The sequence below is a fragment of the Cervus elaphus genome, chromosome 12, assembly GCF_910594005.1.
Source record: "Cervus elaphus chromosome 12, mCerEla1.1, whole genome shotgun sequence".
Lineage (NCBI taxonomy): Eukaryota > Metazoa > Chordata > Mammalia > Artiodactyla > Cervidae > Cervus > Cervus elaphus.
In genome coordinates this window covers 92,895,879-92,921,110 of record NC_057826.1, presented here as the reverse complement: position 1 = coordinate 92,921,110, position 25,232 = coordinate 92,895,879, and the positions used below count along the sequence as shown (strand labels likewise).

The 25,232-nt window shown below is 39.3% G+C and overlaps 1 protein-coding gene across 3 annotated transcripts in view; it reads right to left on the bottom strand.

Moving 5' to 3' along the window:
- CERT1 (ceramide transporter 1) overlaps nt 1-25,232 on the bottom strand; it is a 123,070-nt gene that overhangs the window by 17,571 nt on the left and 80,267 nt on the right. For 2 of the 3 annotated variants that reach the window (XM_043920022.1, XM_043920024.1), the window contains exons 8-10: nt 24,571-24,663; nt 8,202-8,288; nt 3,108-3,200 (exon numbers count right to left, since the gene is read on the bottom strand). In XM_043920022.1, the coding sequence (XP_043775957.1) occupies nt 3,108-3,200; nt 8,202-8,288; nt 24,571-24,663 (273 nt within the window). Of the gene's footprint in view, nt 1-2,515; nt 2,594-3,107; nt 3,201-8,201; nt 8,289-24,570; nt 24,664-25,232 lie in introns of all 3 variants that reach the window. The other variant, XM_043920025.1, reaches the window with a different exon arrangement.

Here is a 25,232-nt window from a genome sequence, read left to right as displayed (position 1 = left end):
TTTACATAATAAAAAAGGGAGGGGTGAAATAGAGAATTACCACAACAGTAAAGTTACTAAGGACAAAAGTAGGCAAAAGCTTTACACAGACTTTTTTTTGCAACAGTGATTCTCATCACACATTAACCTGTAGATGTACTACCCACCCTTTGATTTTCTCTCTTTTTTTTCCAACTAAGGATGCTTTTTATTTTCCTTTGGTCTGTGAGTTGACACCTTTACATGGTAACTGTGTTATGGAAATAAATGTGGCCAAAAAGATCCATTTATGAATCTAATTCCTTCCTACTTTCTATACCCTTTCCTTTAGGGGTACTTCATTTTCAACACCTGTCCAAAAGATTCATGTGTTACTACTGATCTCCTAGTGCTGCGCTTAGTCGCTCAGTCGTGCCCAGCTCTTTGTGACCCCAGGGACTGCGGCCGGCCAGGCTCCTCTGTCCGTGGGGATGCTCCAAGCAAGAGTGCTGCGGCAGGCTGCCATGCGCTCCTGCAGGCAGCTTCTTTACCAGCCGAGCTACCAGGGAAGCCCAATTTCCTGACAGAGTCACACATTTTATCTGAAGTTATTTTCAGGGGCAATCTCAGTTTTACTTTTAATTATCCTCTTTAAGCAGGACTATGACCATTACATACCAACAAGAACAAAGTGATCATGAGCCAGGATTTGTATGTAGATGGCATAGCCAAATTAATCAACAGTTAACTGCCAGAGCCCAAGTATGCTAATGATAACAAATAGTTTAGCAAGACAGTAAATACCTGGAGACCTCAATGCTATTGCTCTTAATTTCCCCTTTGGGCATATAAAAGAGCAGAATAACCAGAAGCTTTTAAAAACAAAACCAGATCAATCATGAGCATTGTACATTAGGAAAAAAAATACTAGAAAGATTTTTCTCAACTGAGTTACACAAGAAATTAGGTGGAGAATTAAGCTACATTTGGAAGTCTTATAAAAATCTGGGCACCTGCTCCTCGACATTTCACTTGTATCTGAAGGCTTTCAGCTGTTTTATATATTCTATAACTAAGGTCCAGGTCTCGATTCTGAAGCCCTAATTCTTAGGCACCTATAAACAGTTCAAATTCTTTTCTTTCTCTCATTACATTTTCTTTAACTTATGGCCTGTATATTTCTAGATTTTAAGAGAAAATAGTGACCAGTAATGATGTCTTTTTAAGAGTCTGTTATTTTATTATTTCAATGCAAGGCGGAGCTTAGCAAATAAACCAGTCTCCCAGTAGTATTCAGTTTGGTCACTGATTTATTGTAAAATAAAAGTCACTATTTTAAAAGCATGCATAAATGAATTAGCAGGAGGTGAGAAATATTGTAATAAATCTGGCTAAGGGTAATTTCTGATGAGGAACTGACATATCTCCTTCCCAAAAATGTTCAAGGAGAAAAAAGCTACAAAAGTCAGAAAAAAACCTGAGTCGTAAACAATTTTCTTCTTTATTACATTGTTGAAAACTAATGTAAATTTTATTCATACACCTGGTTTAAACTGATTTTTAAAAATCATTTACTATAAAACTCTGAGAGAAAAAATTAATGCAGATAATTCTGATTAGCTCAAAGAAATAATATTGCAATGATAAAAGCTCATTTATTGAGCACTTACTACATGCTAGGTTCTAGTTCTAACACAGTCCTAGCTAGATGACAGAAGCAAAGCACAGAGGAGTTAGAAAAGTTGTCAAATATCCTGCAGGAAACCGGATTTAAACTTGGTCATTTTGACTAGAGAGTTCAGGTTCTTAACATATGATGACATATCACAATCGAAATGCAATCACCATAAAAATACAAGGTTGAATGGCAAATATGTGAAGATTAAAAAAAATTTTTTAACCTAATGCTGATGCTCGATTTTATTATGAGGGCAGAGACTGCGCACATCCAAATCCCTATCCTAAATTCCTAAATGATGCTGATACTAAATAATTTAAAATCAATTTCCACAGATTTATCATATGGACAGGAATACTCATTTCCAAGGGTAATCTACCTAAGGAAAATACAACCAGTTCAACAAAACTTTTAATGGTAATGAGACAAATTTTATTTAAAAAGTTACTTCCCTGTTGAATATATCATGAGATATTTTAAATTACATTGGAAGTGAGACTTGAAACCCGCTTTGATGCTATAACATATCCTATAGACCATGTCCACAAAAGTTGCTGTATCCTGTCTGAAGAAACAGATATCACAGGATAGTTAAAAACCAGATACCTTCTACTAGCTTCAGTTCAATTTGAAATCTTTCAGGAGTGCCTCCTATGTGGTGAAATTCCAAGCTATTCACAACAGAGGATACAAAGGGCACATGCATGCCTGACAGAGAAACTATTTAGCAGATAAGGAAGGCTTGTTTAATGTTTGATGTTACTATTTAAAATTCAAACCAAAACAAGTGGCCTAATCAAAAGACTTCTAGGAACTGGGAAAGCAGGCTGAAATATAGCACAGAAAGACTCAAGTCCACTCTATACATTCATACAGTACCTGGGAGCTGAATCTGTGAACATCGTCAGAGGCACTGACTAGATCAATGGAAGACATGGAGGAAGAGCGACTATAGGGCTACCAGAGACAGACAAAGAAAAAACCAAGTCATCAGAACAAAGGCACAACAGAGCATTCAGTACCAACTTCCAAACACGAGATAAAGAAAGAGAGAACAAAGCACTATATGGAACAGGCTCAGCAGCGAGCGCTGACTTCATGCACCTATTATGTGTAATGCTCCAAAATCTTTCTATAAAGAATGCAGGCTGCCAATAATACAAAATGGTACCACTTAACCCCAGAGAAAAAAGATTTAATATCACTGGTTAAGTTTCTGGTTAACTGTTTTGGACAAGCCATTCCCTATTCCCCACCCTTCTTTTCCCTTTAATAAAAATGGAAGAACATTATATTCAGAAGATTTCTAACAGTTTTTCAAGGATGTCTATGGAAGAAAACATGTAATACCAAACGAAAAAAATCTCATTACTTAAATTCAGGAAAATGAAGAAAACTTATGTAACAGGATAGTTTCATCAACAGTGAAGAATATAGCATATACTTTCAGTAAACTCTGGCATTAGCTTACCTTTTGGACAAATCTGTGAGTCCCCACAGAAGAAAAGGCATCTCCAGATGGCATTGAAGTAGACCAATGTAACCTGACCTTTTCACTCTGCGACTAAGAAAGCACATAATTTTAAACAGGAAGGTTACAAAGTGTATTTTGCAGCTTAAGAGTGAATAATGTAACATTTAACTACTTAACAGTTTAGTATTTATAAATATTTGAATTATGAATCTACTCTAAAGACACAAGCCTTGCCAAATCTTGACACTTGATGTATCCTGATTTTCTTCTTTCAGATTCCAAAGGTACTAACCTTAGACCAAGGATATTGATAGCCCCTTGAATATTTCTTTTTTCCAAAGTCTAAAGAAGTTTTCATTGATTCTCTTCAATTCCAACTCAACCACCATGCTGATATTCAGTAGAGGAGCATTTTTAAGCCAGAAGGGATGATCTAAATCATCCTGTCCAAGCCCTTGATTCAAAGACTAGAAAACCAAGGCCCAGAGGATTTAAGTAATAAGTGTTGAGCTACACAGTTAGTGGCAAAACTCAAGACTAACTTGTCTTGATTGCACAGTTCAAAACTCTTCCACAAATAACCCAGATTAAAACAAAAGGAAAAACACAGTGAAGGGGAAAAAAACTAACCAAAAAAACCCTAAACACCGTAAAAAACCAAATACAAGGATGCTATTTCAGATGCTATATTTTTGGCACCCAAAATGAGAACTCACTTAGGAACTGAAAGTTTTAGAGTTCTGCATGTTAAAAAACGGGAAATGAGATCTATAAAATGAACATGAAGAGCAAACAGCCACTGTTGCAGACGCCTTACCTGGGCAGACAGATCAGTACATGGGCACTACCAACTTAAAAACAATACACAACCTGCGAGCTGGGAGCCGAGTTTCACCTGGGGCAAAAGGAGGACCACAGCCAGGGGATGGCTCCGAGACACTGCTCCACAGGCAGTGAGGGGAGGTCGCATCTTTGTGATTCTGGTGAAGGGGGAGTACATGCAATCAAGTGCATTTTTGCATATTTCAGCTAGTGGAGTAGCAGACATCACCATGAAGGAATTCAGTATCTTTTCTAGATATGAGATGCAAGAACTGGACCCATAAAATCACCTCCTAAAAATATCTATCTGAAGGCCTATTCTGCCAATTTTCCCAGAGCATGGAGTGCCTCATTCCTCCTCTCCAACCTGTACTCTGCTCAGGCAGTGCTGAAGGACAGCAGTTGCAGCAGCACCTGTGATTTAATCTGTGAAGAGGCAGGTGGCAAGTGCCCATCTATAGCTGACAGCACAAGAGCCCTCACTGCCTTAACATCAAAAGGAATAACAAGCCAATTTTTCTATGCAAGTTAATTTAGGGTATATAACTGACACACATGACTTATTTCTAAGATGCTTATAGTCTTGAGAAGAATAACTAAAATCCAAGCATAAGTACCATCTAGTGATTAAGTTCAGTTCAGTTCAGTCAGTCAGTCATATCTGACTCTTTGCAACCCCATGGACTGCAGCACACCAGGCCTCCCAGTCCATCACCAACTACCAGAGCTGGCTCAAACTCATGTCCATTGAGTCAGTGATGCCATCCAACCATCCTGTCCTCTGTCATCCCCTTCTCCTCCTGCCTTCAGGTAGCCAAAGTATTGGAGTTTCAGCTTCAGCATCAGTCCTTCTGATGAATACTCAGGGTTGATTTCTTTTAGGATTGACTGATTTGATCTCCTTGCCGTCCAAGTGACTCACAAGTCTTCTTCAACACCACAGTTCAAAAGCATCAGTTCTTCAGCACTCAGCTTTCTTTATGGTTCAACTCTCACACCCATACATGACTACTGAAAAAACCATAGCTTTGACTAGACGAACCTCTGTTGGCAAAGTAATATCTCTGCTTTTTAATATGCTGTCTATGTTGGTCATAGCTTTTCCTCCAAAGAGCAAGCATCTTTTAATTTCATGGCTGCAGTCACCATCTGCAGTCATTTTGGAGCCCAAGAAAAGAAAAGTATGTCACTGTTTCCATTGTCTCCCCATCTATTTGCCATGAAGTGATGTGACCAGATGTCATGATCTTAGTTTTTTCAATGTTGAGTTTTAAGCCAGCTTTTTCACTCTCCTCTTTCACTTTCAAGAGGCTCTTTAGTTCTTCTTCACTTTCTGCCATAAGGGTGGTGTCATCTGCATATCTGAGGTTACTGATATTTCTCCCGGCAATCTTGATTCCAGCTTGTGCTTCAACCAGCCGAGTGTTTCTCATGATGTACTCTGCATATAAGTTAAATAAGAAGGGTGACAACATACAGCCTTGACGTATTCCTTTCCCGATTTGGAATCAGCCCGTTGTTCCACGTCTAGTCCTAAGTGTTGCTTCTTGACCTGCATACAGATTTTTTAGGAGGCAGGTAAGGTGGTCTAGTAAACCCATCCGTTGAAGAATTTTCCAGTTTGCTGTCATCCACACAAAGGTTTTAGCGTAGTCAATGAAGCAGAAGTAGATGTTCTTTTGGAACTCTCTTGCTTTTTCTATGATCAAACGAATGCTGGCAATTTGATCTCTTATTCCTCTGCCTTTTCTAAATTCAGCTTCAACATCTGGAAGTTCTCAGTTCACATACTCAGCTCATATAGCCTGGCTTGGAGAATTTTGACCATTACTTTGCTACCGTGTGAGATGAGAGCAACTGTGCAATAGTTTGAGCATTCTTTGGCATTGCCTCTCTTTAAGATTGGAATGAAAACTGACCTTTTCCAGTCCTGTGGCCACTGCTGAGTTTTCCAAATTTGCTGGCATATTGAGTGCAGCACTTTCACAGCATCATCTTTTAGGATCTGAAATAGCTCAACTGGAATTCCATCACCTCCACTAGCTTTGTTTGTAGTGATGCTTCCTAAAACCCACTTGACTTAGCATTCCAGGATGTCTGGTTCTAGGTGAATGATCACACCACCATGGTTATCTGGGTCACAGAGATCTTTTTTGTATAGTTCTGTGCATTTTTGCCACCTCTTCTTTATACCTTCTGCTTCTGTTAGGTCCATACCATTTCTGTCCTTTATTGTGCCCATCCTTCCATGAAATCTTTCCTTGGTTATCTCTAACTTTCTTGAAGAGATCTCTAGTCATTCCCATTCTATTGTTTTCCTCTATTTGGTTGCACTGATCATTTAGGAAGGCTTTCTTATCTCACCTTGCTATTCTTTGGAACTCTGCATTCAGATGGATATATCTTTCCTTTTCTCTTTGCCTTTTTTGTCTCTTCTTTACTCAGCTATTTGTAAGGCCTCCTCAGACAACCATTTTTCCTTATTGCATTTCTTTTTCTTGGTGATGTTTTCCATCACAGCCTCCTGTACAATGTTAGGAACCTAGTGGTAATATACGGTACCATCTAGTGGTAATACATAGTAACTGCACTGTTGCAGAATTAAAGTGAGAAAGTGAAAGAAAGTGAAAGTGCTAGTTGCTCAATTGTGTCTGACTCTTAGGGACCCATGTACTGTAGCTCACCAGTCTCCTCCATCCATGGAATTCTCTAGATAAGAATACTGGAATGGGTAGCCATTCCATTCTCCAGGGGATCTTCTTTCCAACCTAGGGATTGAACCTGGGTCTCCTGCACTGCAGGCAGATTCTTTACCATCTGAGTCACAGGGAAGCCTCTAAAGAAGGTGAAGACCCAAATTAATCTTGAAACTGAGTTCAAGGATTTAAGAAATACTTCCCTTCAATTTCCACAGAAGGGGCTTAGTATAACTGCTGTGAATTTAATGATGATAAAACACTAAGCAAAGTTAAAAGTGAGAAAGTAATTAAGGTGAAGGTAGTGAAAGCAATAAATGAGTTAATAAAAACTGAATGGTACTAACGTAGAACAAAAATAAACTCTTGATCATCTTCCTTTCGAATTCATATAGTATTTGGTGATGAAGAGGAATTCAAAGAGACTGTTTTACTCAGAGCAAATATACGCTTTGTATTAATAGAATGATAATAAAATTGGATAATGATAATAGAATGATAATAAAATTGGCTGAGAGAAATATCAATAACCGCAGATGACACCACCCTTATGGCAGAAAGTTTGAAGAAGAACTAAAGAGCCCCTTGATGAAAGTGAAAGACAAGAGTGAAATAGCTGGCTTTAAATTCAACATTCAGAAAACTAAGATCATGGTATCCAGTCCCATCACTTCATGGCAAACAGATGGTGAAACAATGGAAACAGTGACAGACTTTATTTTTGGGGGGCTCCAAAATCACTACAGCTGGTGACTGTAGCCATGAAATTAAAGGACGGCTGCTCCTTGGAGGAAAAGCTATGATCAACCTAGACAGGATACTTAAAAGCAGAGATATTACTTTGCCAAAAAAAGTCCGTCTAGTTAAAGCTGTGGTTTTTCCAGTTGTCATGTGTGGATGTGAGAGTTGGACTATAAAGAAGGCTGACTACCAAAGAATTGATGCTTTAGAACTGTGGTGTTGGAAAAGACTCTTGCGAGTCCCTTGGACTGCAAGGAGATCCAACCAGTCCCTCCTAAAGGAAATCAGTCCTGAATATTCATTGGAAGGACTGATGCTGAAGCTGAAACTCCAATCTTTGGCCACCTGATGTGAAGAACTGACTCAATGGAAAAGACCCTGATGCTGGGAAAGACTGAAGGCAGGAGGAGAAGGGGATGACAGAGGATGAGATGGTTGGATGGCATCACTGATTCAATGGACATGAGTTTGAGTAAGCTCCGGGAGATGGTGATGGACAGGGAAGCCCGATGTGCTGCAGTCGATGGGGTTGCAGAGAATGACATGACTAAATGGTTGGACTGAACTGAAAATTGGATACTTCAAAGAGAACAGGCAGAATATTTCCATTCAATTTCATGTTATTTATGCATGCTTCATTTAAACAATTATTAATCTTCCTTTCTATTGTTTGAAAATTGATCAATGAAGAAAGTGACTTATAAAGGTTCTTCTTTATTTGTGACTCAATGTAGACACAGTTCATTTCTTAGGTTATTAGGATCATGATTTCAAATTCTAATTATATGAAATATATACCAAGGATTTTTAAAAATTTTAAAAATTTACATACCTGTTCTTCTATTTTATCTTGTCTGTCAAGAGCAGCTTCAACAGCATCAAAGAACTCCTCTTCATTAATCAAACTGTTTGGGCCTTCCTATTCAGACACACAGTGGGGTGGGGGGGAAGTGGTTGATTCAAGAAAATAGAAAACACTGATAGTCTTGGCATTAACTCTCAGAGAAAATTAAAAAGTGAGCTGTCAAACATTTTGGAACCAGTTATTACACCAGATAATACACAAAGATGAACAACATATGTTCTATGCAAAGTCACTAGTGTTACAATTAATTCACTCACTCGGGACTCAAATACTTACTATATATTCACCAACACTGTGTTAGGGCAGATACAGTTGAACAGGGAGCTGGTGAACTATATGGCCAATTCCAGTCCACTGTCTACTTTCAGAATGGCCTTTAAGCTCAGCGTTTCATTTTTAAGTGGTTGAGAAACAAGAAAAGAGTAACATTTCAAAGAATCCCCTGGTGGTCCAGTGGTTAGGACTCTGCACTCTCCCTAATGAGGGTCCAAGTTCAATCTCTGGTTGGAAAACCAAGACCCCACAAGTTGAGCGGTGTGCCCCCAACCCCCAAATCACGACATGGGAATTGTATGAAATCAGAGCTTTATTGGGACATAATCACACTCATTCATTTATGGACTGTCCATGTCTGCTTCCATGCTACAGTGGCAGAGTTGAGTACCTGTAACTTGAGTACTTGTCAGAAACCATATAAAACTGCAGGAAGGCTTTAAGTACAAAGTTGCAGAAGATCTATAGCCAATGAAAAGTAACGACAGGGTTTCTGAAGGGGATCTTCCTAAGCAAAGACAATCACATCATAGAGAAAGAAAAGCTGAACTGATGCTTGAAAGCCTGCTTAGAACGGTAGAGCAGTGGCTCTCAATCACTTGAGGAACTGCCTGGGGAACTTATTAAAATGAAAAATCCCAGGCCCCAATTCAAAGAAATTACTTTTTAGTAGGTCTTGGGTAGAGCCAGGAATATGCATGTTAATAAGTCCTCCAAGTAGTTCTAATGCAAGTAGAACCTCAGCTGCATCACAAGATAAAAATACAAAGAACAACAGCAAAATGGAAACAAGCAAGGTATGTGCATATCTTGCAGTGATAAAACACATTTAAGTGGACTGAACAACAAGTAGACTATACACGGAACAGGAGCACTGTTGGGGTCCAGAGTAGGCTACCCCATGGTTCTCAATGGCATATTGAGTATTTTGAATTAAAGTTACTTAAGAAATGTCCAATGCAAGAGGGACACTCTGACACTCCAGTCTCCCTGAAAACAGGAAGCAAATCTCACGTGAAATGTGCATTCCCTGCATCCAGAGGTTGCTTTGTTGTTGCTGTTGAGCTGCTAAGTCGTGTCTGACTTTCAATCCCATGGATTATAGCCTACCAGGCTCCTCTGTCCATGGAATTTTCCAGGCAAGGATATTGGAGTGGGTTGCCATCTCCTTCTCCAGGGGACCTTTGTGATCCAGGGATCAAGCCCTGGTGGATTCTTTACTACTGAGCTTCCGTAGGAGGCCCCATCATCCCATCAATTCCTCAAAAATTTATTGTTTCTTTGTTGAATGAACATAAAAGCTGACTGCTTTGGCCTCTTTCTGTGAGAGGTCTTTCTGTGAGGTCCCATTTCTGTGAGACCCCACCATGCAGATGAATTAAAATTTGTTTTTCTCGTGTTAATCTGTCTCATGTCAAGTTTATTAGTCCAGCCACAAGAACTCAAGGAGGGTAGAGGAGGGAATATTCCTCCCCCCAGCAGCTTCATATTATGGTTAAACTGAAGGCTGAAAAGGCAGGCTTGGGTTTAAATTTCCTACATTTTTAAATATACAAAATAAGACAAATGAACTATTGTGGGTCCGTCTGGAATCTTCCCAATTAAGACTGAAAATTCCAAGTCACCACGACTCCATCAAAAAGTCTGTAGTAACTCATCCCTACCCTGCCACAGACTGGGGCCCCACAAGAAGAGCGGGACGAACTGTGCTGTGGCGCTTCTGTTATTTGGCACAGGAATATCAGAAATCCTGATTCAGTGCAACAGTTCTAGAGGATCCTGCGAAAGTCACTTCAAAAACCCCCTAAACTTTTTAATTTAATACAGCACACATAGAAGTGCACATCTCAATGAATTACCAAAATATCCCTTTGGCACGTGGATTATTCTGAGCTAGCTAAAAACAAACAAAGGCCTGAAAGAGTCAGGAAGAAACTTTGATCTTCCCCTCTCATGACCTAAAAATGTTTTAGATAGAGTCTCTGTGCCCAGAACAGAGCAATCACTAGAGAGATCTGCAAGGAATGTGGGCTAGATGTTATGAGGGAAACTCAGCAGGATTTAGAGACCAGAGCCTGCAGTGTGCCATTCTTTCTGCGTGGCCCAGCAAACACTGGTTTACCAAACACCTGCTTTTCCGTCTTCAGGTGAATTACCTCACCGCCGTCTTTTAAGTTCCAAACCAGCATGTCCCCATCTTTTGTCTTTAGCTTAAGATGGTATTTAAGGTGAGGGCTTTGGCCATTTTGGGGAGTTACTCAGTTTCCCTGAATTTCTCCCACACAGACGTATCATTAAACCTTGATCTTCTCCTGTTAATCTGTCCTGTGTCAATTTGTCAATTTAATTTTTTAGACGAGCCAGAAAAAACAAAGAAAAGTAGAGGAAGATTTATTCCTCCCTAACATAACCATCTAATGACCAGCTATATCATGAAAAAGAGTCCTGCAGGGCTCCCTTTATAAAGCCAAAACATTTCAGACACTCAAATGTCAGCAGAATCACTTTGGTCTCTGTTGATGTTACAAAACCATAAAATATCCAAAATCAAATGTTTTCTAATGATTTTTAAATTCTACTGATCATAACCACATCTATAAGAAGTTGTAATGCTCATTCAATCTATTCAAGAGTCAGGGTCTCAGGAGTCTACCAATTGGGAACTGCAGTGTTAAAAATCTGAGGAAGAACTGGAATAAAATTTCCTTTATTAAAAAACTTAAGTTCTCACTGCAAAAAAAAAAAATTGTAAAAATGTAAGGAGATAGACGTTGTGATCACGTTACAGCATGTATGTGTACTGAAAGTTGCTCACTCACGTCTGACTCTCTGCAACCCCATGGACGATACAGTCCACGTAATTCTCCAGACCAGAATACTGGCACGGGTAGCCTTTCCTTCTCCAGGGATCGGACCCAGCTCTGCCATATTGCAGGCAGATTCTTTACCAGCTGAGCCACAAGGGAAGCCCGTGTGTGTGTGTGTGTGTATTCTTTACCAACTGAGCCACCAGGGAAGCCTCTGTGTGTGTGTGTGTGTGTGTGTGTGTGTGACCAACTGAGCCAGGGAAGCCCATGTGTGTGTGTGTGTATTCTTTACCAACTGAGCCACCAGGGAAGCCTGTGTGTGTGTGTGTGTGTGTGTGTGTGTGTGTGTGTGACCAACTGAGCCAGGGAAGCCCATGTGTGTGTGTGTGTATTCTTTACCAACTGAGCCACCAGGGAAGCCTCTGTGTGTGTGTGTGTGTGACCAACTGAGCCAGGGAAGCCTGTGTGTGTGTGTGTGTGACCAACTGAGCCACCAGGGAAGCCTCTGTCTGTGTGTGTGTGTGTGTGTGTGTGTGTGTACCTAAGCATTACATTGTACACCGTAAACTTACACAATGTTATATGTTAATTATATTTCAACAAAGTTGTAAATAAATAAATGTCCTCTGAAATAAAAACAAAAAACTTAACTTTTCTATCTCATTAAGCTTACCAAGGAAAAGAGCTATTTATTGCTAAGTCTATGGGACACTTCGAGTCTTTATCTTACTTATTAGCAGAGTTTATGTTAATGATCTTCATTGGTGCCATCATCCCCTCAGTTCAGTCCGTTCAGCTGCTCAGTCGTGTCCGACTTTGTGACTCCATGGACCGCAGCACGCAAGGCTTCCCTGTCTATCACCAACTCCTGGAGCTTGCTCAAACTCATGTCCATCAAATCGGTGATGCCATCCAACCATCTCATCCTCTGTCGTCCCCTTCTCCTCCCACCTTCAATCTTTCCCAGCATCAGGGTCTTCTCCAATGAGTCAGTTCTTCGCATCAGGTGGCCAAAGTATTGGAGCTTCAGCTTCAGCATCAATGCTTCCAATGAATATTCAGGACTGATTTCCTTTAGGAGGGACTGGTTGGATCTCCTTGCAGTCCAAGGGACTCTCAGAAGTCTTCTCCAACACCACAGTTCAAAAGCACCAATTCTCCAGCACTCAGCTTTCTTTATAGTACAACTCTCACATCCATACATGACTACTGGAAAAACCATAGCTTTGACGAGATGGACCTTTGTTGACGAAGTAATGTCTCTGCTTTTTAATATGCAGTCTAATGTTTGTCATAGCTTCCCCCTGGGATCTGTAATTTCCCATCCTCTTGGGTAAAGAATTTGCCTGCCAATGCAGGAGACATAAGAGAACAGGGTTCAATCCCTGGGCTGGGCAGATCCCCAGGAGGAGGGCACAGCAAACCACTCCAATATTCATACTTGGAGAATCCCATGGACAGAGAAGCCTGGTGGGCTATGGTCCACGGACAGAGGAGCCTGGTGGGTTACGGTCTGTAGAGTCACAAAGGATCAGACATGACTGAAGCAACTTAGCATGCACTTGGGCTTCCCAGGTGACACCCTCTGGGAATGCACCAGCCAATGCAGAAGACATGGGTTCATCCTTGGGTCAGGAAGAGCCCTTGGAGTAGGGGAATGGCAACCCACTCTAGTATTCCTTGCCTAGAAAATTCCATGGACAGAGGAGCCTGGTGGGCTATAGTCCATGGGGTTGCAAAGAGTTGGATACAACTAACCACGCACTATGCACTGGGAAAAGCAAGCACTTTTTCGGGTTCCCGAGCGGGTTCCTCCTCTGTCTACTCCTTAAATGTGAGTGCTCCTCAGGGTTCCACCTTTGCTCTCCCCACAGCATTCTTACTATTTCTATGACTTCAGTCATCATCTGAAGATTCCCAAGTTCACAGCCTGCCATCTCACTCCCAAGTGTAGATCTTTACATCTAGTAATACGTAAGACAGACTCCTCATGTGAATGTTTCAGCTTATACGCACCATGTCTAAAACCTGTTCTTCTTCCCTCTCCACATCAATCTGTGTAAGGCAGAAACCTGGGCCTGTTCTTGAACTCCTCCTTTTTTCCCTCATTCAGTCACCACATACTACTTTGCAAATATCTGATTTGTCCATGTACATTCCTACTGTTCTATCCGAATTCAAGCTATCTTCAATTCTCACCTGTAATACCGAAAAAAGTCTCCAAGGCCTTAGTCAGAACTGTCATCTTCAGTCCACTCTCCTCACTGCAGGAAGTAAGAATGACTTTTCTAAACTGCAAATCTGGAAAGTTCCTGTGCCTCAAACCCACTGCCTGAGGCAGATTTTTCCAGCCAGTCTCGCCACTCCCCACTTCGGCTAGGCCCCACCCTCCACATATAAGTGCTTTGTGTTACCCTGTGGCAAAATGCTCTCTTTTCCTTCTGGTCTTCAAATGCTTTTTCTTCAGCGCCTACAAGCAAACACTTTCCAGGCTATCCACTTGGTTAACAAATACTAAGCTTAGTCACTCTTAAGGTTTCGGCTCAGATGTTACTACACCTGGAAGCCTTCCCTGACTTAATATCCTCCCAGTGTTAAGTGTTCCATAACAAACATTCTAATACCCATTAACTACTCTGTGTTTCTACTCTATGTACTTAGTTGGGTTCCCTGGCAGCTTGGTGGTAAAGAACCCACCTGCCAAATTCAGGAGACCCGGGTTCCATCCCTGGGTCGGGAAGATCCCCTGGAGAAGGAAATAGCAACCTACTCCAGTACTCTTGCTTATGAAATCCCACAGACAGAGGAACCTGGCAGGCTATAGTCCACCAGGTTGCAAAGAGTCAGACATGACTTACTGACTAAACAACAACAACAAGGTCCCTGGGCAGGATCCTTGTTTGTCTCATTCTTAAAATATCACCCATGCCCAGCAGGGCTTCCCTGATGGCTCAGCTGGTAAAGAATCCACCTGCAATGCAGGAGAGCTGGGTTCAATCCCTGGGATGGGAAAATCTCCTGGAGAAGGGAAAGGCTACCCACTCCAGTATTTTGGCCTGGAGAATTCCACGGACTGTATAGTCCATGAGGTTGCAAAGAGTCAGACACAACTGAATGACTTTCACTGTCAGTGTTTATAAAACCAAAATAAATGATGATGACGATAATGGGCTTTTAAAATTTCATTCATGATTTTAAAATGGTTGCTTGTTCACTTTTATGCCTAGAGGTGTCTTGCATTAGTTAAATCTTAAGGAATGGATTTAAGATTGTAATTTCTGAGGCTACAGATGACAGAAACAGGTAAATCTTTGTTCAATAACTAGAACACTGTGAATGTTTGATAAGAATAAAACAAAATCATATTTTGAATTAGTATCTAAAATCCAATGGTTCAAAACTTGAAAAGGAGAAAAAGGTGTAAGAACAGGCACCAGTTTAAGGATTACATAACTTGAAACTACAGGGATTTGAAATAAAATGACAAGATACAAATTTTAACGTAGAAAAAAACTCTTTTCTGCCCTTTGGCCCTCCCCTTTCCCCTCCACTATTTATTGTATATCTGCTTTATGCATCATGACCAAATCTTCCCCATCAGGAAGAATACCTGCCTAAGGGCTTCCTTGATGGCTCAGCTGGTAAAGAATCCGCCTGCAATGCGGGAGACATGGGTTTGATCCCTGGATTGGAAAGATGCCCTGGAGAAGGGAATGGCTACCCACTCCAGTATTCTGGCCTGGAGAATTCCATGGACTGTATAGTCCATGGGGTCGCAAAGAGTAGGACATGACTGAGCAACTTTCACTTCTCAATCCTAAAGTGCAACAGTTTCCTAGTATCAACAAGACAACTCCTAAAAAGATAAACTTCTTGATCCCGTAAGGCATCACTTTGTTCCTGTAGAACTGGGCTGTGCCAACTGTCAATATTACATCATTTGATGTACTGCCCCATCTCAAAAAACTTACACTACTGTGCTTTGACTTCTAATGCGCAGAACAGCTCTCCTCAATTTGGCTTGAATACAATTTTCCATTTCTTTCTCAGACAGACTGATTAATTTTCATCAACATGCATGGTTTAGCTGGCAGGAATATCAGATACCCACTAAATGACACTTGGGAGCCCACATAGAACCAATGCTCAGTACCAAGCATGGGCCCATAGAGCCCACCATCTTATCAGGACTCCTCAGGGGTTCTGGTGAGTTCTCCTAGTATCCAAATCTCATTGTTTGAATGACGATCCTGAAAATTTTATTCATGCTATTTCACTCAAGATTTGGAGTCTCAAGGGGCACTTGTGCATTTCTTAGGCAGGACCTAGGGATTCTGGACAAGGGGCCCAGGGAAACACAGATGGCTGGGTATTTGTTAAATTTGGCTCAAATTGGGGGAAAAAAAAAAAGAGGGCTGATACATGGTCTGAACAAAGCTTTTGTTAGTGAAATGAGAGAATGAATTACTCAGCTCTGAGAATAAGGGAGCTCCACTACAGTCATTAAATAAATTATTAAGCAAATACTACTCACGGGGGGAACTGAGGGGGAAGCACAACTGAGGCCGATAACCTAGAGCTCCAAGCACAAATGCTAGTTGCAGACGGCCACAGGGAGAACCACGCCCTGTGAGGTGAACTCCTTGGGGCTAGACTCAGAACAAGCACACATCTGATCTGCCACACTGTCCTCAGAATCTTGTTCAGATCACATCTCATATCCCATATCTGAATTAGGCTACAAAATAATGAGAAATTGTGCCTTACAGCCAAACCCTTTGGATGGACAGTCACCAATGAGAATACCAGCTGGGTTTATGTATGCTTGCAAGTTCTTAAAAGCAACTAGAGGATTTCACCCCTAAAATAGTCACAATAGGTTCTTTTAGCACTTCCAAACTGATTTTAAAAATCAGTTTTCTTTTCTAAAATTATATTAGCAGGGAAAAATATTCATCAGGCTAGCTTCTTAGACCCATTGAGTGGGAAAGTCTACTAAATTGTTAAAATTTTACAGAGTTCTCATCTTAAATATCGTACCTATTTTAATTGGTATACATAAGCCCCCAAAGACTTCAAAATTTCAAAAATCTAATTGAAAGACTTGTTGTAGAAGGCTAAAAAAAGATTGATGATATAAAAGGTACCTAAACTTTAACTGCTATTCCCCCTCTATTAATAATCTTCCGTCCTAATTGCCTTTCTACTCAGAAAACACTATCAAATGGTTACTTTTAGGAAAGGGAACACATGAGGCTTGTAGGCAAGCCTCTTCAGATCAAGGGCCACAGTTAGAATTTCTTAAACCCAGGGAGAATCCTCAAAATTGTTTACAAATGGATTACCAAGTTGGGAGGTGGGAAGCCAATGGTCTGACTAAACTGACCATAGGTGATACTTGAAGCCTGATAGGAATTTGAGAGGGCTGGCTGGGAAGAGGCTCTCCCCCCGCCCCGCCCCCTGTAAGCTAAATGAAGGAAAGAAAGATTCCAACGTAAGTGAATGGGTATGTCAGTCCTTTGGTGTCACTGAGATGGCCACCCAATTCTTTGAGAAAGGGGGAAAAAAAGCGCCAAACCAAAAAACTTATTTTACAAATCTAGCCTTTACAGCACCAGAAGTGTGGCTCCAGAAATAATCCAAAGCCCACCAATCCTTTTACCACTCCCAAGATCTCCCCTATTTATCTTAAGAGGTTTGTAAATAGAGGGGAAAAAAAAAATTCTGGCCTTGAGGCGGGGTAGACAACTTGTTACTTGACTTCTCAAATAGAAATGTTAAGTGTCTCTCATAAATACTAGTAAAAAGGGTTCAGCAATCTAAATAGGTGATCTTGATTTGTTGCATTTGGCAGAAACCCAATTAGAATTCAACCTCTTTTATAACTTATGGATTTTATATCACTACACCTGATTTCTGGCTGAAATTTAGTAACAGGTACTATGAGGTCTCTGCCTGTGTGTTTTCTCATATCTATATATGAGTGCTGTAGATGTGTGGTACTGTCAGAATTATTTGGTAAAATAGCTCTATTTAATTGGTTTAAAGGCAATTAAGCTCTTATGTAAGTGCTCAGAAATATATAAGAACCTGGTCAGAATGAATTTCAAGTTTATATGGTCCATGATATATTTAGTACTGACTTAGAATATCTGTTATTAAGTTAGCTTAAGCTTGTTGCCTTAATTAATACAGACATGTCTTTAGAGCATAATACTTTCATTATACTTAAATTTACTAGAAATCAAATAAAATCTTAGTATTCCTGTTAGAAAATTGTTCAGCAAGGAAAAATAACAACATGATGAAACTTTTAACCCTTCAGGAACAATTTATGCTTTGGGAATGTCTATATAAAATACTCCTTCTGGATTTTGGTAACTTGAACTTTAGAGTTGTGCTTAATTAAATTAAATAATGGGAATCCACTGAATACTCAAATCGTTTCCAAGTAAGATATTGGGACATTATTTACAGAACACAGGTTTCCTTTTGCAGAGAAACTCCTAAAAGGTACTTAAGAGGATTATTAATATGACGCCACATTAAGACATTTTCTGTAAGAAAGTGAATGTTTTCTAGAAACAAATAGTATTTATAAACCGGCTAATCTAAAGAATAATGTAAAAGACAGTTTATAAGTGCTTACTTTTTACTAGAAACTAGGTTTTAAGGTTAAGAATTATAATATTACAACTAAAGCTACTAAAAGAGTAAGGGAAACATTTTAGTATGCAAGGAAGATGGGAAGCATGTTTTCCCTGAAAGAGTACGAGAGGGACTTCCGGGGTGGTCCAGCGCCTAAGAATCCACACTCCCAATGCAGGGGACCCAGGTGCAATCCCTGGTCAGGGAACTGGATCCCAGATGCTGCAACTAAGAGTTCACATGCCGCAACTAAAGATTCTGTGTGCCCCAACTAAGACCTGGTGCAGCCAAATAAATACACAAATAAAAAAATTTAAATACATGGATAAAAAGCATGAGGAATGGAAAGGCTTTTTTTAAAAGGGGAAGATGGGGTAGTTTTGTCTTAGAGCTAGACGGTTGTTTCTGAATGGAAATGAAAAAAATGGAAAAAATAACATGGATACAGAAAGTTGTTAAAGGGTTAAGGAAAAGGAACACTGAGAAAAGAGTTTTGTACATGGTTGGGAATGGCTAAAGACTGAATTAAGAAAATTATTTTTAAAGGTAAAGTATACGAACTTTGAATTTAGTTTTCTAAGAAGACAAAGTTTTCTTAAAACACTGAGCTGCTTTTAGTAAGAGATAGTGTGAGTTTCTTTGCCTTTTGGTGATTTACAACAACCTTTGAGCTTTTTTACTGTCATGCTGGTTAAATGACACTGACCTGTGATCCTATTTAACCAGGTTTTTGAAAGTTTTTGGTATTTTTGACAAACTTTCCAAAGATCAACTTCTAAGTGAAGTTCACCGGACCTTTAGTTAACTTTGAGGTTTTTCAAAGGGTCCCTGGTATATCTCAAATTATTTGTTTTCTCTCCATCTCAGAGAGAAGAGTAATTAAAAACTGGGCTTATTTGGTATGTTAAATTGCATGGGAAGCATTGTCAAATTTGAGTGGTGATAACACTTCTGACGTCCTATTAAATGGGTAAATGTTATTACTAGAAAGTCTAGCTTCACTGGGGGCTCAAACAGTAAAGAATATGCCTACCATGCAGGAGACACAGGTTCCATCCCTGGAGGAGGAAATCGCAATCCATTCCAGTATTCTTGCCTGGAAAGTTCCATGGACAGAGGAGCCTGGTGGGCTACAGTCTATGGGGTTGCAAACAGTTGTTTATGACTGAGCAACTAACACTTTTATAGAAATTCTAGAAATTATGTGGAACTCCTAAAATGTCCTGGTAACATGTTATCAGTTATAATTCTAAAAATTATCTTAAATTGTTTTATGTTACAGCAGTAACCAAGTTTGTCAACTGGAGTGGAATCAGGTCTTTACCTTAACTTTTCAAATCTTTTGTAATTTATGGAAAGTTATTATTTTACTCCAATATCCGGGCAAAAATATTTCATCTTCAAGAAGAGTCATAAAAAGAACAGTACAGAAACCTTACAAGTACAGGTTTCTGATAACTTTCAGATCATACCACTGAACTGGCTAAGAAATTAAAGACTTCTGATGGAAAACTGGATGGTTTCATAAAACTGCTAACTGAATATTGAGATGTAGGATTAGTCTCACAGGACTGAATGAACTTATGAGTATGGTTATAATTTTTTTTTTGGTCTGAAATACTATTCATTTTTAATCTGCTTTCCAGATATAAAGGAACCCTTAAATTACACCTCTGTATATAGAACTAAAACATTTATTTTTTCTCCCTACCTGATCCCTTCAGAATCTGTAAACTCTTAGGTTCCCAGCAACTTAACCAGGCATACAAGGAAGGCCACCTACTAACAGGTGCAGGAATCTCAAGGAATTCAGAAACTCACCTAAACCCAGCACCCAACTCTACATTTATCACAGGCAGAATCCATGACACGCTTTGGTGTGGCTTTCCTGGCCTTGAGAGTTTAAGTTCAATCTGAGATTATGGAAAGTTCCATCACAGCCAATTTAAAGAGTCTATGTGGTCAATTAATCAGACATTTTGTGAACAAATTAGTCTTAATGTGGCTGTATTTGGTAGAAATTAGGGTAATTTTAGAGAGAGAAAGATAATGTTTAAGTGGATATTAAATTCTAGTTTTATTAAATGAGGTCTTCACTACTGCCTAAGATTCTTTTCTGAGATAGTTTCCTTGTTGTCATATTATTGTAAAGTTTAGTTATTAAAAGGGCACTTGAAGTATGTTTCTGAAGCTTATCACAGTAATTTAACTTTGGATGAAGATCGGATGTGCCATGACCTACAACCAGGAGATTATTCCTACTGGAAAAGGTCTCAGATAAAGGACTCAGTCACATTAGAACGGACTGTATTAGGCCTCCTCTCCTAAATAAACTGCAACTCCTATTTCTGACACCTGACTTCAACTTAAAACAGTATTACCAGACCAGCACAAGAAGACATCTGAAGGAGACAGCTAATCCAAGATGCTGGACCAGCTCTGTATACTGGTAACTTTGATAACTGCTTACACTCATTTTTTGGTGGGGTGGGGGGGAACTCATACCTTTGCTTATGAATCAAATGTATTTCTTTCTTTAGTTCAGTCACGCAGTGGTGTCCAACTCTTTGCAACCCCATGAACTGCAGAACGCCAGGTTTCCCTCTCCATCACCAACGCTGGGAGCTTGCTCAAACTCATGTCCATCGAGTTGGTGATGCCATCCAACCATCTCACCCTTTGTTGTCCCCTTCTCCTCCCACCTTCAATCTTTCCCAGCATCAGGGTATTTTCTAATGAGTCACTTTTTTGGTTTCAGTTTCTTTCTTGGACTCAATATTTGCAAGTTTAAAATTAATCTAATCACTGGGTTTGGGGCCAATTACCCATGTCCCAGGTTGCCCTGCTGAATTTCTCCTCTCCAAGGCTCTAACTGGATGGCCCTTGGACATTTTATTTTAAAGAAACTCTAGCACCATGCAAGCTAATATCACTGCCAATATCCCTAAGTGACATGCTCTTACCTGGCCAAGTAAAGATGCCTATTCTCAATCTAGCCATAAATAGCCCATTTCATTAGATGGTGAATATTGGGTAGCTCCCACAAGGACACAATGGATTTACAGAACAAATTCATGACCTTGGTTTTTCCCAGGTTGGTTAGGAAAACACATAATTCATTTCCCTTGGGCTTAAGGTCCCTTATGGGTAGCTTCTGTCAATCTGTAATGTGAGTACACTGGTTCCTATCAGGTTTCCAATGGTATGACCGTTTGGCCACAATATCTGATGACACATGAAGATCTAGATTTCCACTTTGAGCAATCTTCCTCCCAGTTTAGGGGAAACACTAGGAAAAGAGTTCAGTTTAGGAGGATCTTGGCTTAAATCTCTATTAATGATGTTGTTGGTCCTCCTGACAATTTAAATTACAGTTTGTGGAATTACAAAATGATAGTTTCTTGCCTTCCATACTGTGTGTCACTTGCTAATAGTAAAATAATGATGTCTAAACAACTTGAATTTGTAGATCACATCTATATAGTACTCTATAAATTAATGGGCATACATAATGCACATGTGAGGAAATTTGGGTTAAATCACATTGGACAACCTGGAATCGGCTCTCAGTACTTGTTGAACATTCTGCTGGTGTAACTCCCCCCGCCAAAAGAGAACTGAGCTATTGGGACCCAGCTTAGAGAGACATGATGGATTTATCAAGGGCAGGTGAGCAACAACCCTGGCGTCAAGGGACCAAATATTTGATTGCCTAATGCTCTCTATCAAAAGGTTAACAATCAAAAGAGGGAAACTGTGAAATAAAATTAGTATTTTATGGCAAGACAAGAAAAATTTAAGTGTCTTTTTTTTAAGTGTTTTTTAAAAAACCTTTTTTTCTGCCCTTTGGCCTCCCCTTTCCCTGCTACTATATACTGTATTATCTGCATCTTGCATCATGACCAAATATTCCCCATCAACAAAAACACCTGCCCGATCCTAAAGCACAACGTTCTCCTAGCACCAACTCCTTAAAAGATAACCTTCCTTCTTGATCTTGGAGTGAGTCATGTTACCTACCAGTTTACACTTGCAGAAGAGAACTGTGTAAACTGTCAGTATTACATCATTTAACTTGATGTAGAGACTTCTGTCTCAAAAACACTTCTAATGGATGAACAGTTCTCAGAGCTTTCTGAGATGCTGTTCCTGGTTTATAATCCTCAGTTTGGCTCCAACAAAAATGTCCATTTCTTTCTTAATTTTTCATCAACAGAGAATTGATGAGAAAAAAACTGAAGTTCCCTTAACTATTAAAAGAGAAAGAGGGAGGTGCATTTCAACTAGGTGGGAAAAAGATGGTTTAGTCAACAATTCCAACTGGATTATAAAATTACAGACTCCTCCATTACATCATAATTAAAAAAAAAAAATCAGATGTGTTAATATACCTAGAAGAGATCATTAAAAAAAAGAACAGAAAATATAGATAATTATTTGAAGTACAGTGTGAAAGGATTTCAATCTAAAATGGAATCTGACGATATGAAATGGGAATCTCATGCCTGTACCTGAAGAACGGAACTTAACTGAGAGAATGATTTCCCGTAAACCCAGATCAGCAGAAGACAGAGCCTTATCTTCAGACCGACGACCATCCGCCAAGTCTCTCTCCCCATCGTCAGGCCAATGAACTCACTGCTTAGGCTCTGGCTGGACTTCCCTTGTCTGTACTCCTTGCCCATAAGAACAGCTGGCCCCGCAGCCTCTACAAAACTGCCTGTAACTTGCTACTTGGCATGCATTTCCCAAATCATAATCTCTGCTATTCCCAAATAAACTCAATTTCTGGTAATTTGAGACTGCCTCAGTTTATACCTTTAGGCTAAAAAAAGAACACTTTTTAAAACATGAAAAAAACATAAAGATAACTGTATCAAGACTGTGAGTTAAATACAAGAAAGTATAAAATTTTACATGGCAAATCTAATAAGATTTTTTTTAACTGTTAAAAAGAAGAAAATAAAAAAAAAAAAAAAAGAAGAAAATAATTGAGAAATGAAGTCAGTCCTGTCCATCTTCTAAATCAAGAGAGGAAAAACACCCAAATTCTAACAATAAAAATGTCAAGGGATGTGTACAAGAAAGCCACTAAAGAAGAAATGCAAATAACTAACAAACATTTTAAAAAGAAAGCCTAAATTACATCAATAAAGCAATTTCATTAAACTAGTAAACATATAAACCTATCACAAGGACCCTCCTTTTCTTTCCTCTGAAATGACAAAAGGGGAGACAAATATGAAATCATATAGTAAGTCCCCTACGAACAAACAAGTTCCATCTGGAGAGTGCATTCGTAAGTCTAATTTGTTCGAAAGCCCAGCACAGTCAGCTCAGGTGCCTAACGAACACAGCGCCTAGGCAGTGCTGCGCTGTGGTGAGTTACGCCACCTGTCACACAGATAATGTAACACTAGAGGTCACAAAGGCACAGCCGCTTGTGGAGGGCGCACGCACACAGGGCAGCGTGCATCACACATCTGAGCCAGCTGACGTGACGGACATGCCGGTGCATCTTTGCAGTGAGAAAAAATAGGGCAAACTGTAAAGGCCCACAGTTACCCCCAAACAAACCTAAAACAGCAAATCAACCTGCTCAGCTTCAGAATAAAAATTAAAATTTTTGTTTTAACAGCTAATATTTCAGTAATCTAGACTTTAAAATCCAAGACAATAGCTGATTATGTAATTTTTATACATTCTAGAAGGAATGAAATGACAGCTTATTAATTTAAAAATATTATCGCTTGAGACTTCACACTATGGATTTTCACAGCTGGAAATCAATCCCAACATAAAAAATATTGTCAATAGCGGGTCTTTTTTTCCTTTCTAGAATAAGAACGGCAAGGAATTTTTCTTCTACTTTCTTAAATACAATCTAATGTCTTTTTTTAAAACATTTTACTTCCATGTCAATGATACTCCTTGCACTCCTACATGTGTGTGTATATGGAGACACAGATTCTACTAACTGCTTAACAAATAACAAAATGGGTAAAGAAGCTGATTTCAGACATTTTTCAAACATAAAGGTGAGGCAATTAGAACAGTTCATGCTCTGCTATGGATAAGACCTCACAGTATACAGCACAGACTAAAATGCTTCACCAGTCAAGTTCTCGGGAGTTTTCCTCTGTAGGTTGCTTTTATTTAAAAACACAAAAAGAACAGAATTAGGGACCTCCTTGGAGGTCCGTGGTTAAGACTCTGCAGTCCCAATGCAGAGAGCACAGGTTCAATCCCTCGTCAGGGAACTAAGAGCCCACATGCTTCACAGTGTAGGCAAAAAAATAATGCATCTATTGATTTCAAATAATAAAATTTAAAAAAAAGAAAGAGTTACAAGGTAATATCAATAAGTATAACCCTCACAGGCTAGACAGAAACTTGTCCTATAAAGTAGACAGGGCCAGTAATGAGCCTTTTAAAGTTTTGTAGGAAAAAAAAATCTTTTCAGGGTAAGCCTAGCATATATATTATAAAATATTCAAAATATTTAAAGGTTACAAAAGCATAATATAAAAATCACTTTTGTGACATAAATATATATTATGTTTTTTCTAGGTGTTTCTTTTTCTAAGACCAAAACTGTAATTTCATACCTCATAATCTGGTCCTCCAAAGTGGGATTTTTTCTTAAGTTCTGTCATGGCATTTTTGTATGCTTCCTCCACCCTTCTTCTCTTCTCACTTTCCTTTAAAAAATAAAACCAGATGAAGAATTTATCCTGTGACATGGGATTTTTTTTTACATTTCACCAAAATTTTATAATTTGGCCAAAAAAATAACTTTTACTCCTGTAAGAATTTTCTTCTGCTAAGAAAAAAAAAAAAAAAGAAAGAAAAGAAAAACATGAGTATTCTTCTGCCCAAGAAAACACCTTTTTTCTGGGCCATATATCACATACAAGCTACCGTTAAGATCACCTACTAGGTAGGTCTGGAGAAGAAGTGGCAACCCACTCCCGTATACTTGCCTGGAGAATTCCATGGACAGAGGAGCCTGACAGGCTGCAGTCCATGGGGTCGCAAAGAGTTGGACATGACTGAGCACCTAACACACACACACTAGGTAGGTTATATATTTAAATGGACTAAGTAACTACCAAAGTGTCTACATGTCAAAAAAAAAAAAAGAGAGAGATAAATTAGCATCAGAGAAACGTCTATAATATATATTCATGTGTCTGTTTCCCCCAGTAGGAGCTAAATTTATTTTGTTATAGAGAAAAAAAGCAAGTAATGGATGCCAGGAAAAAAATAA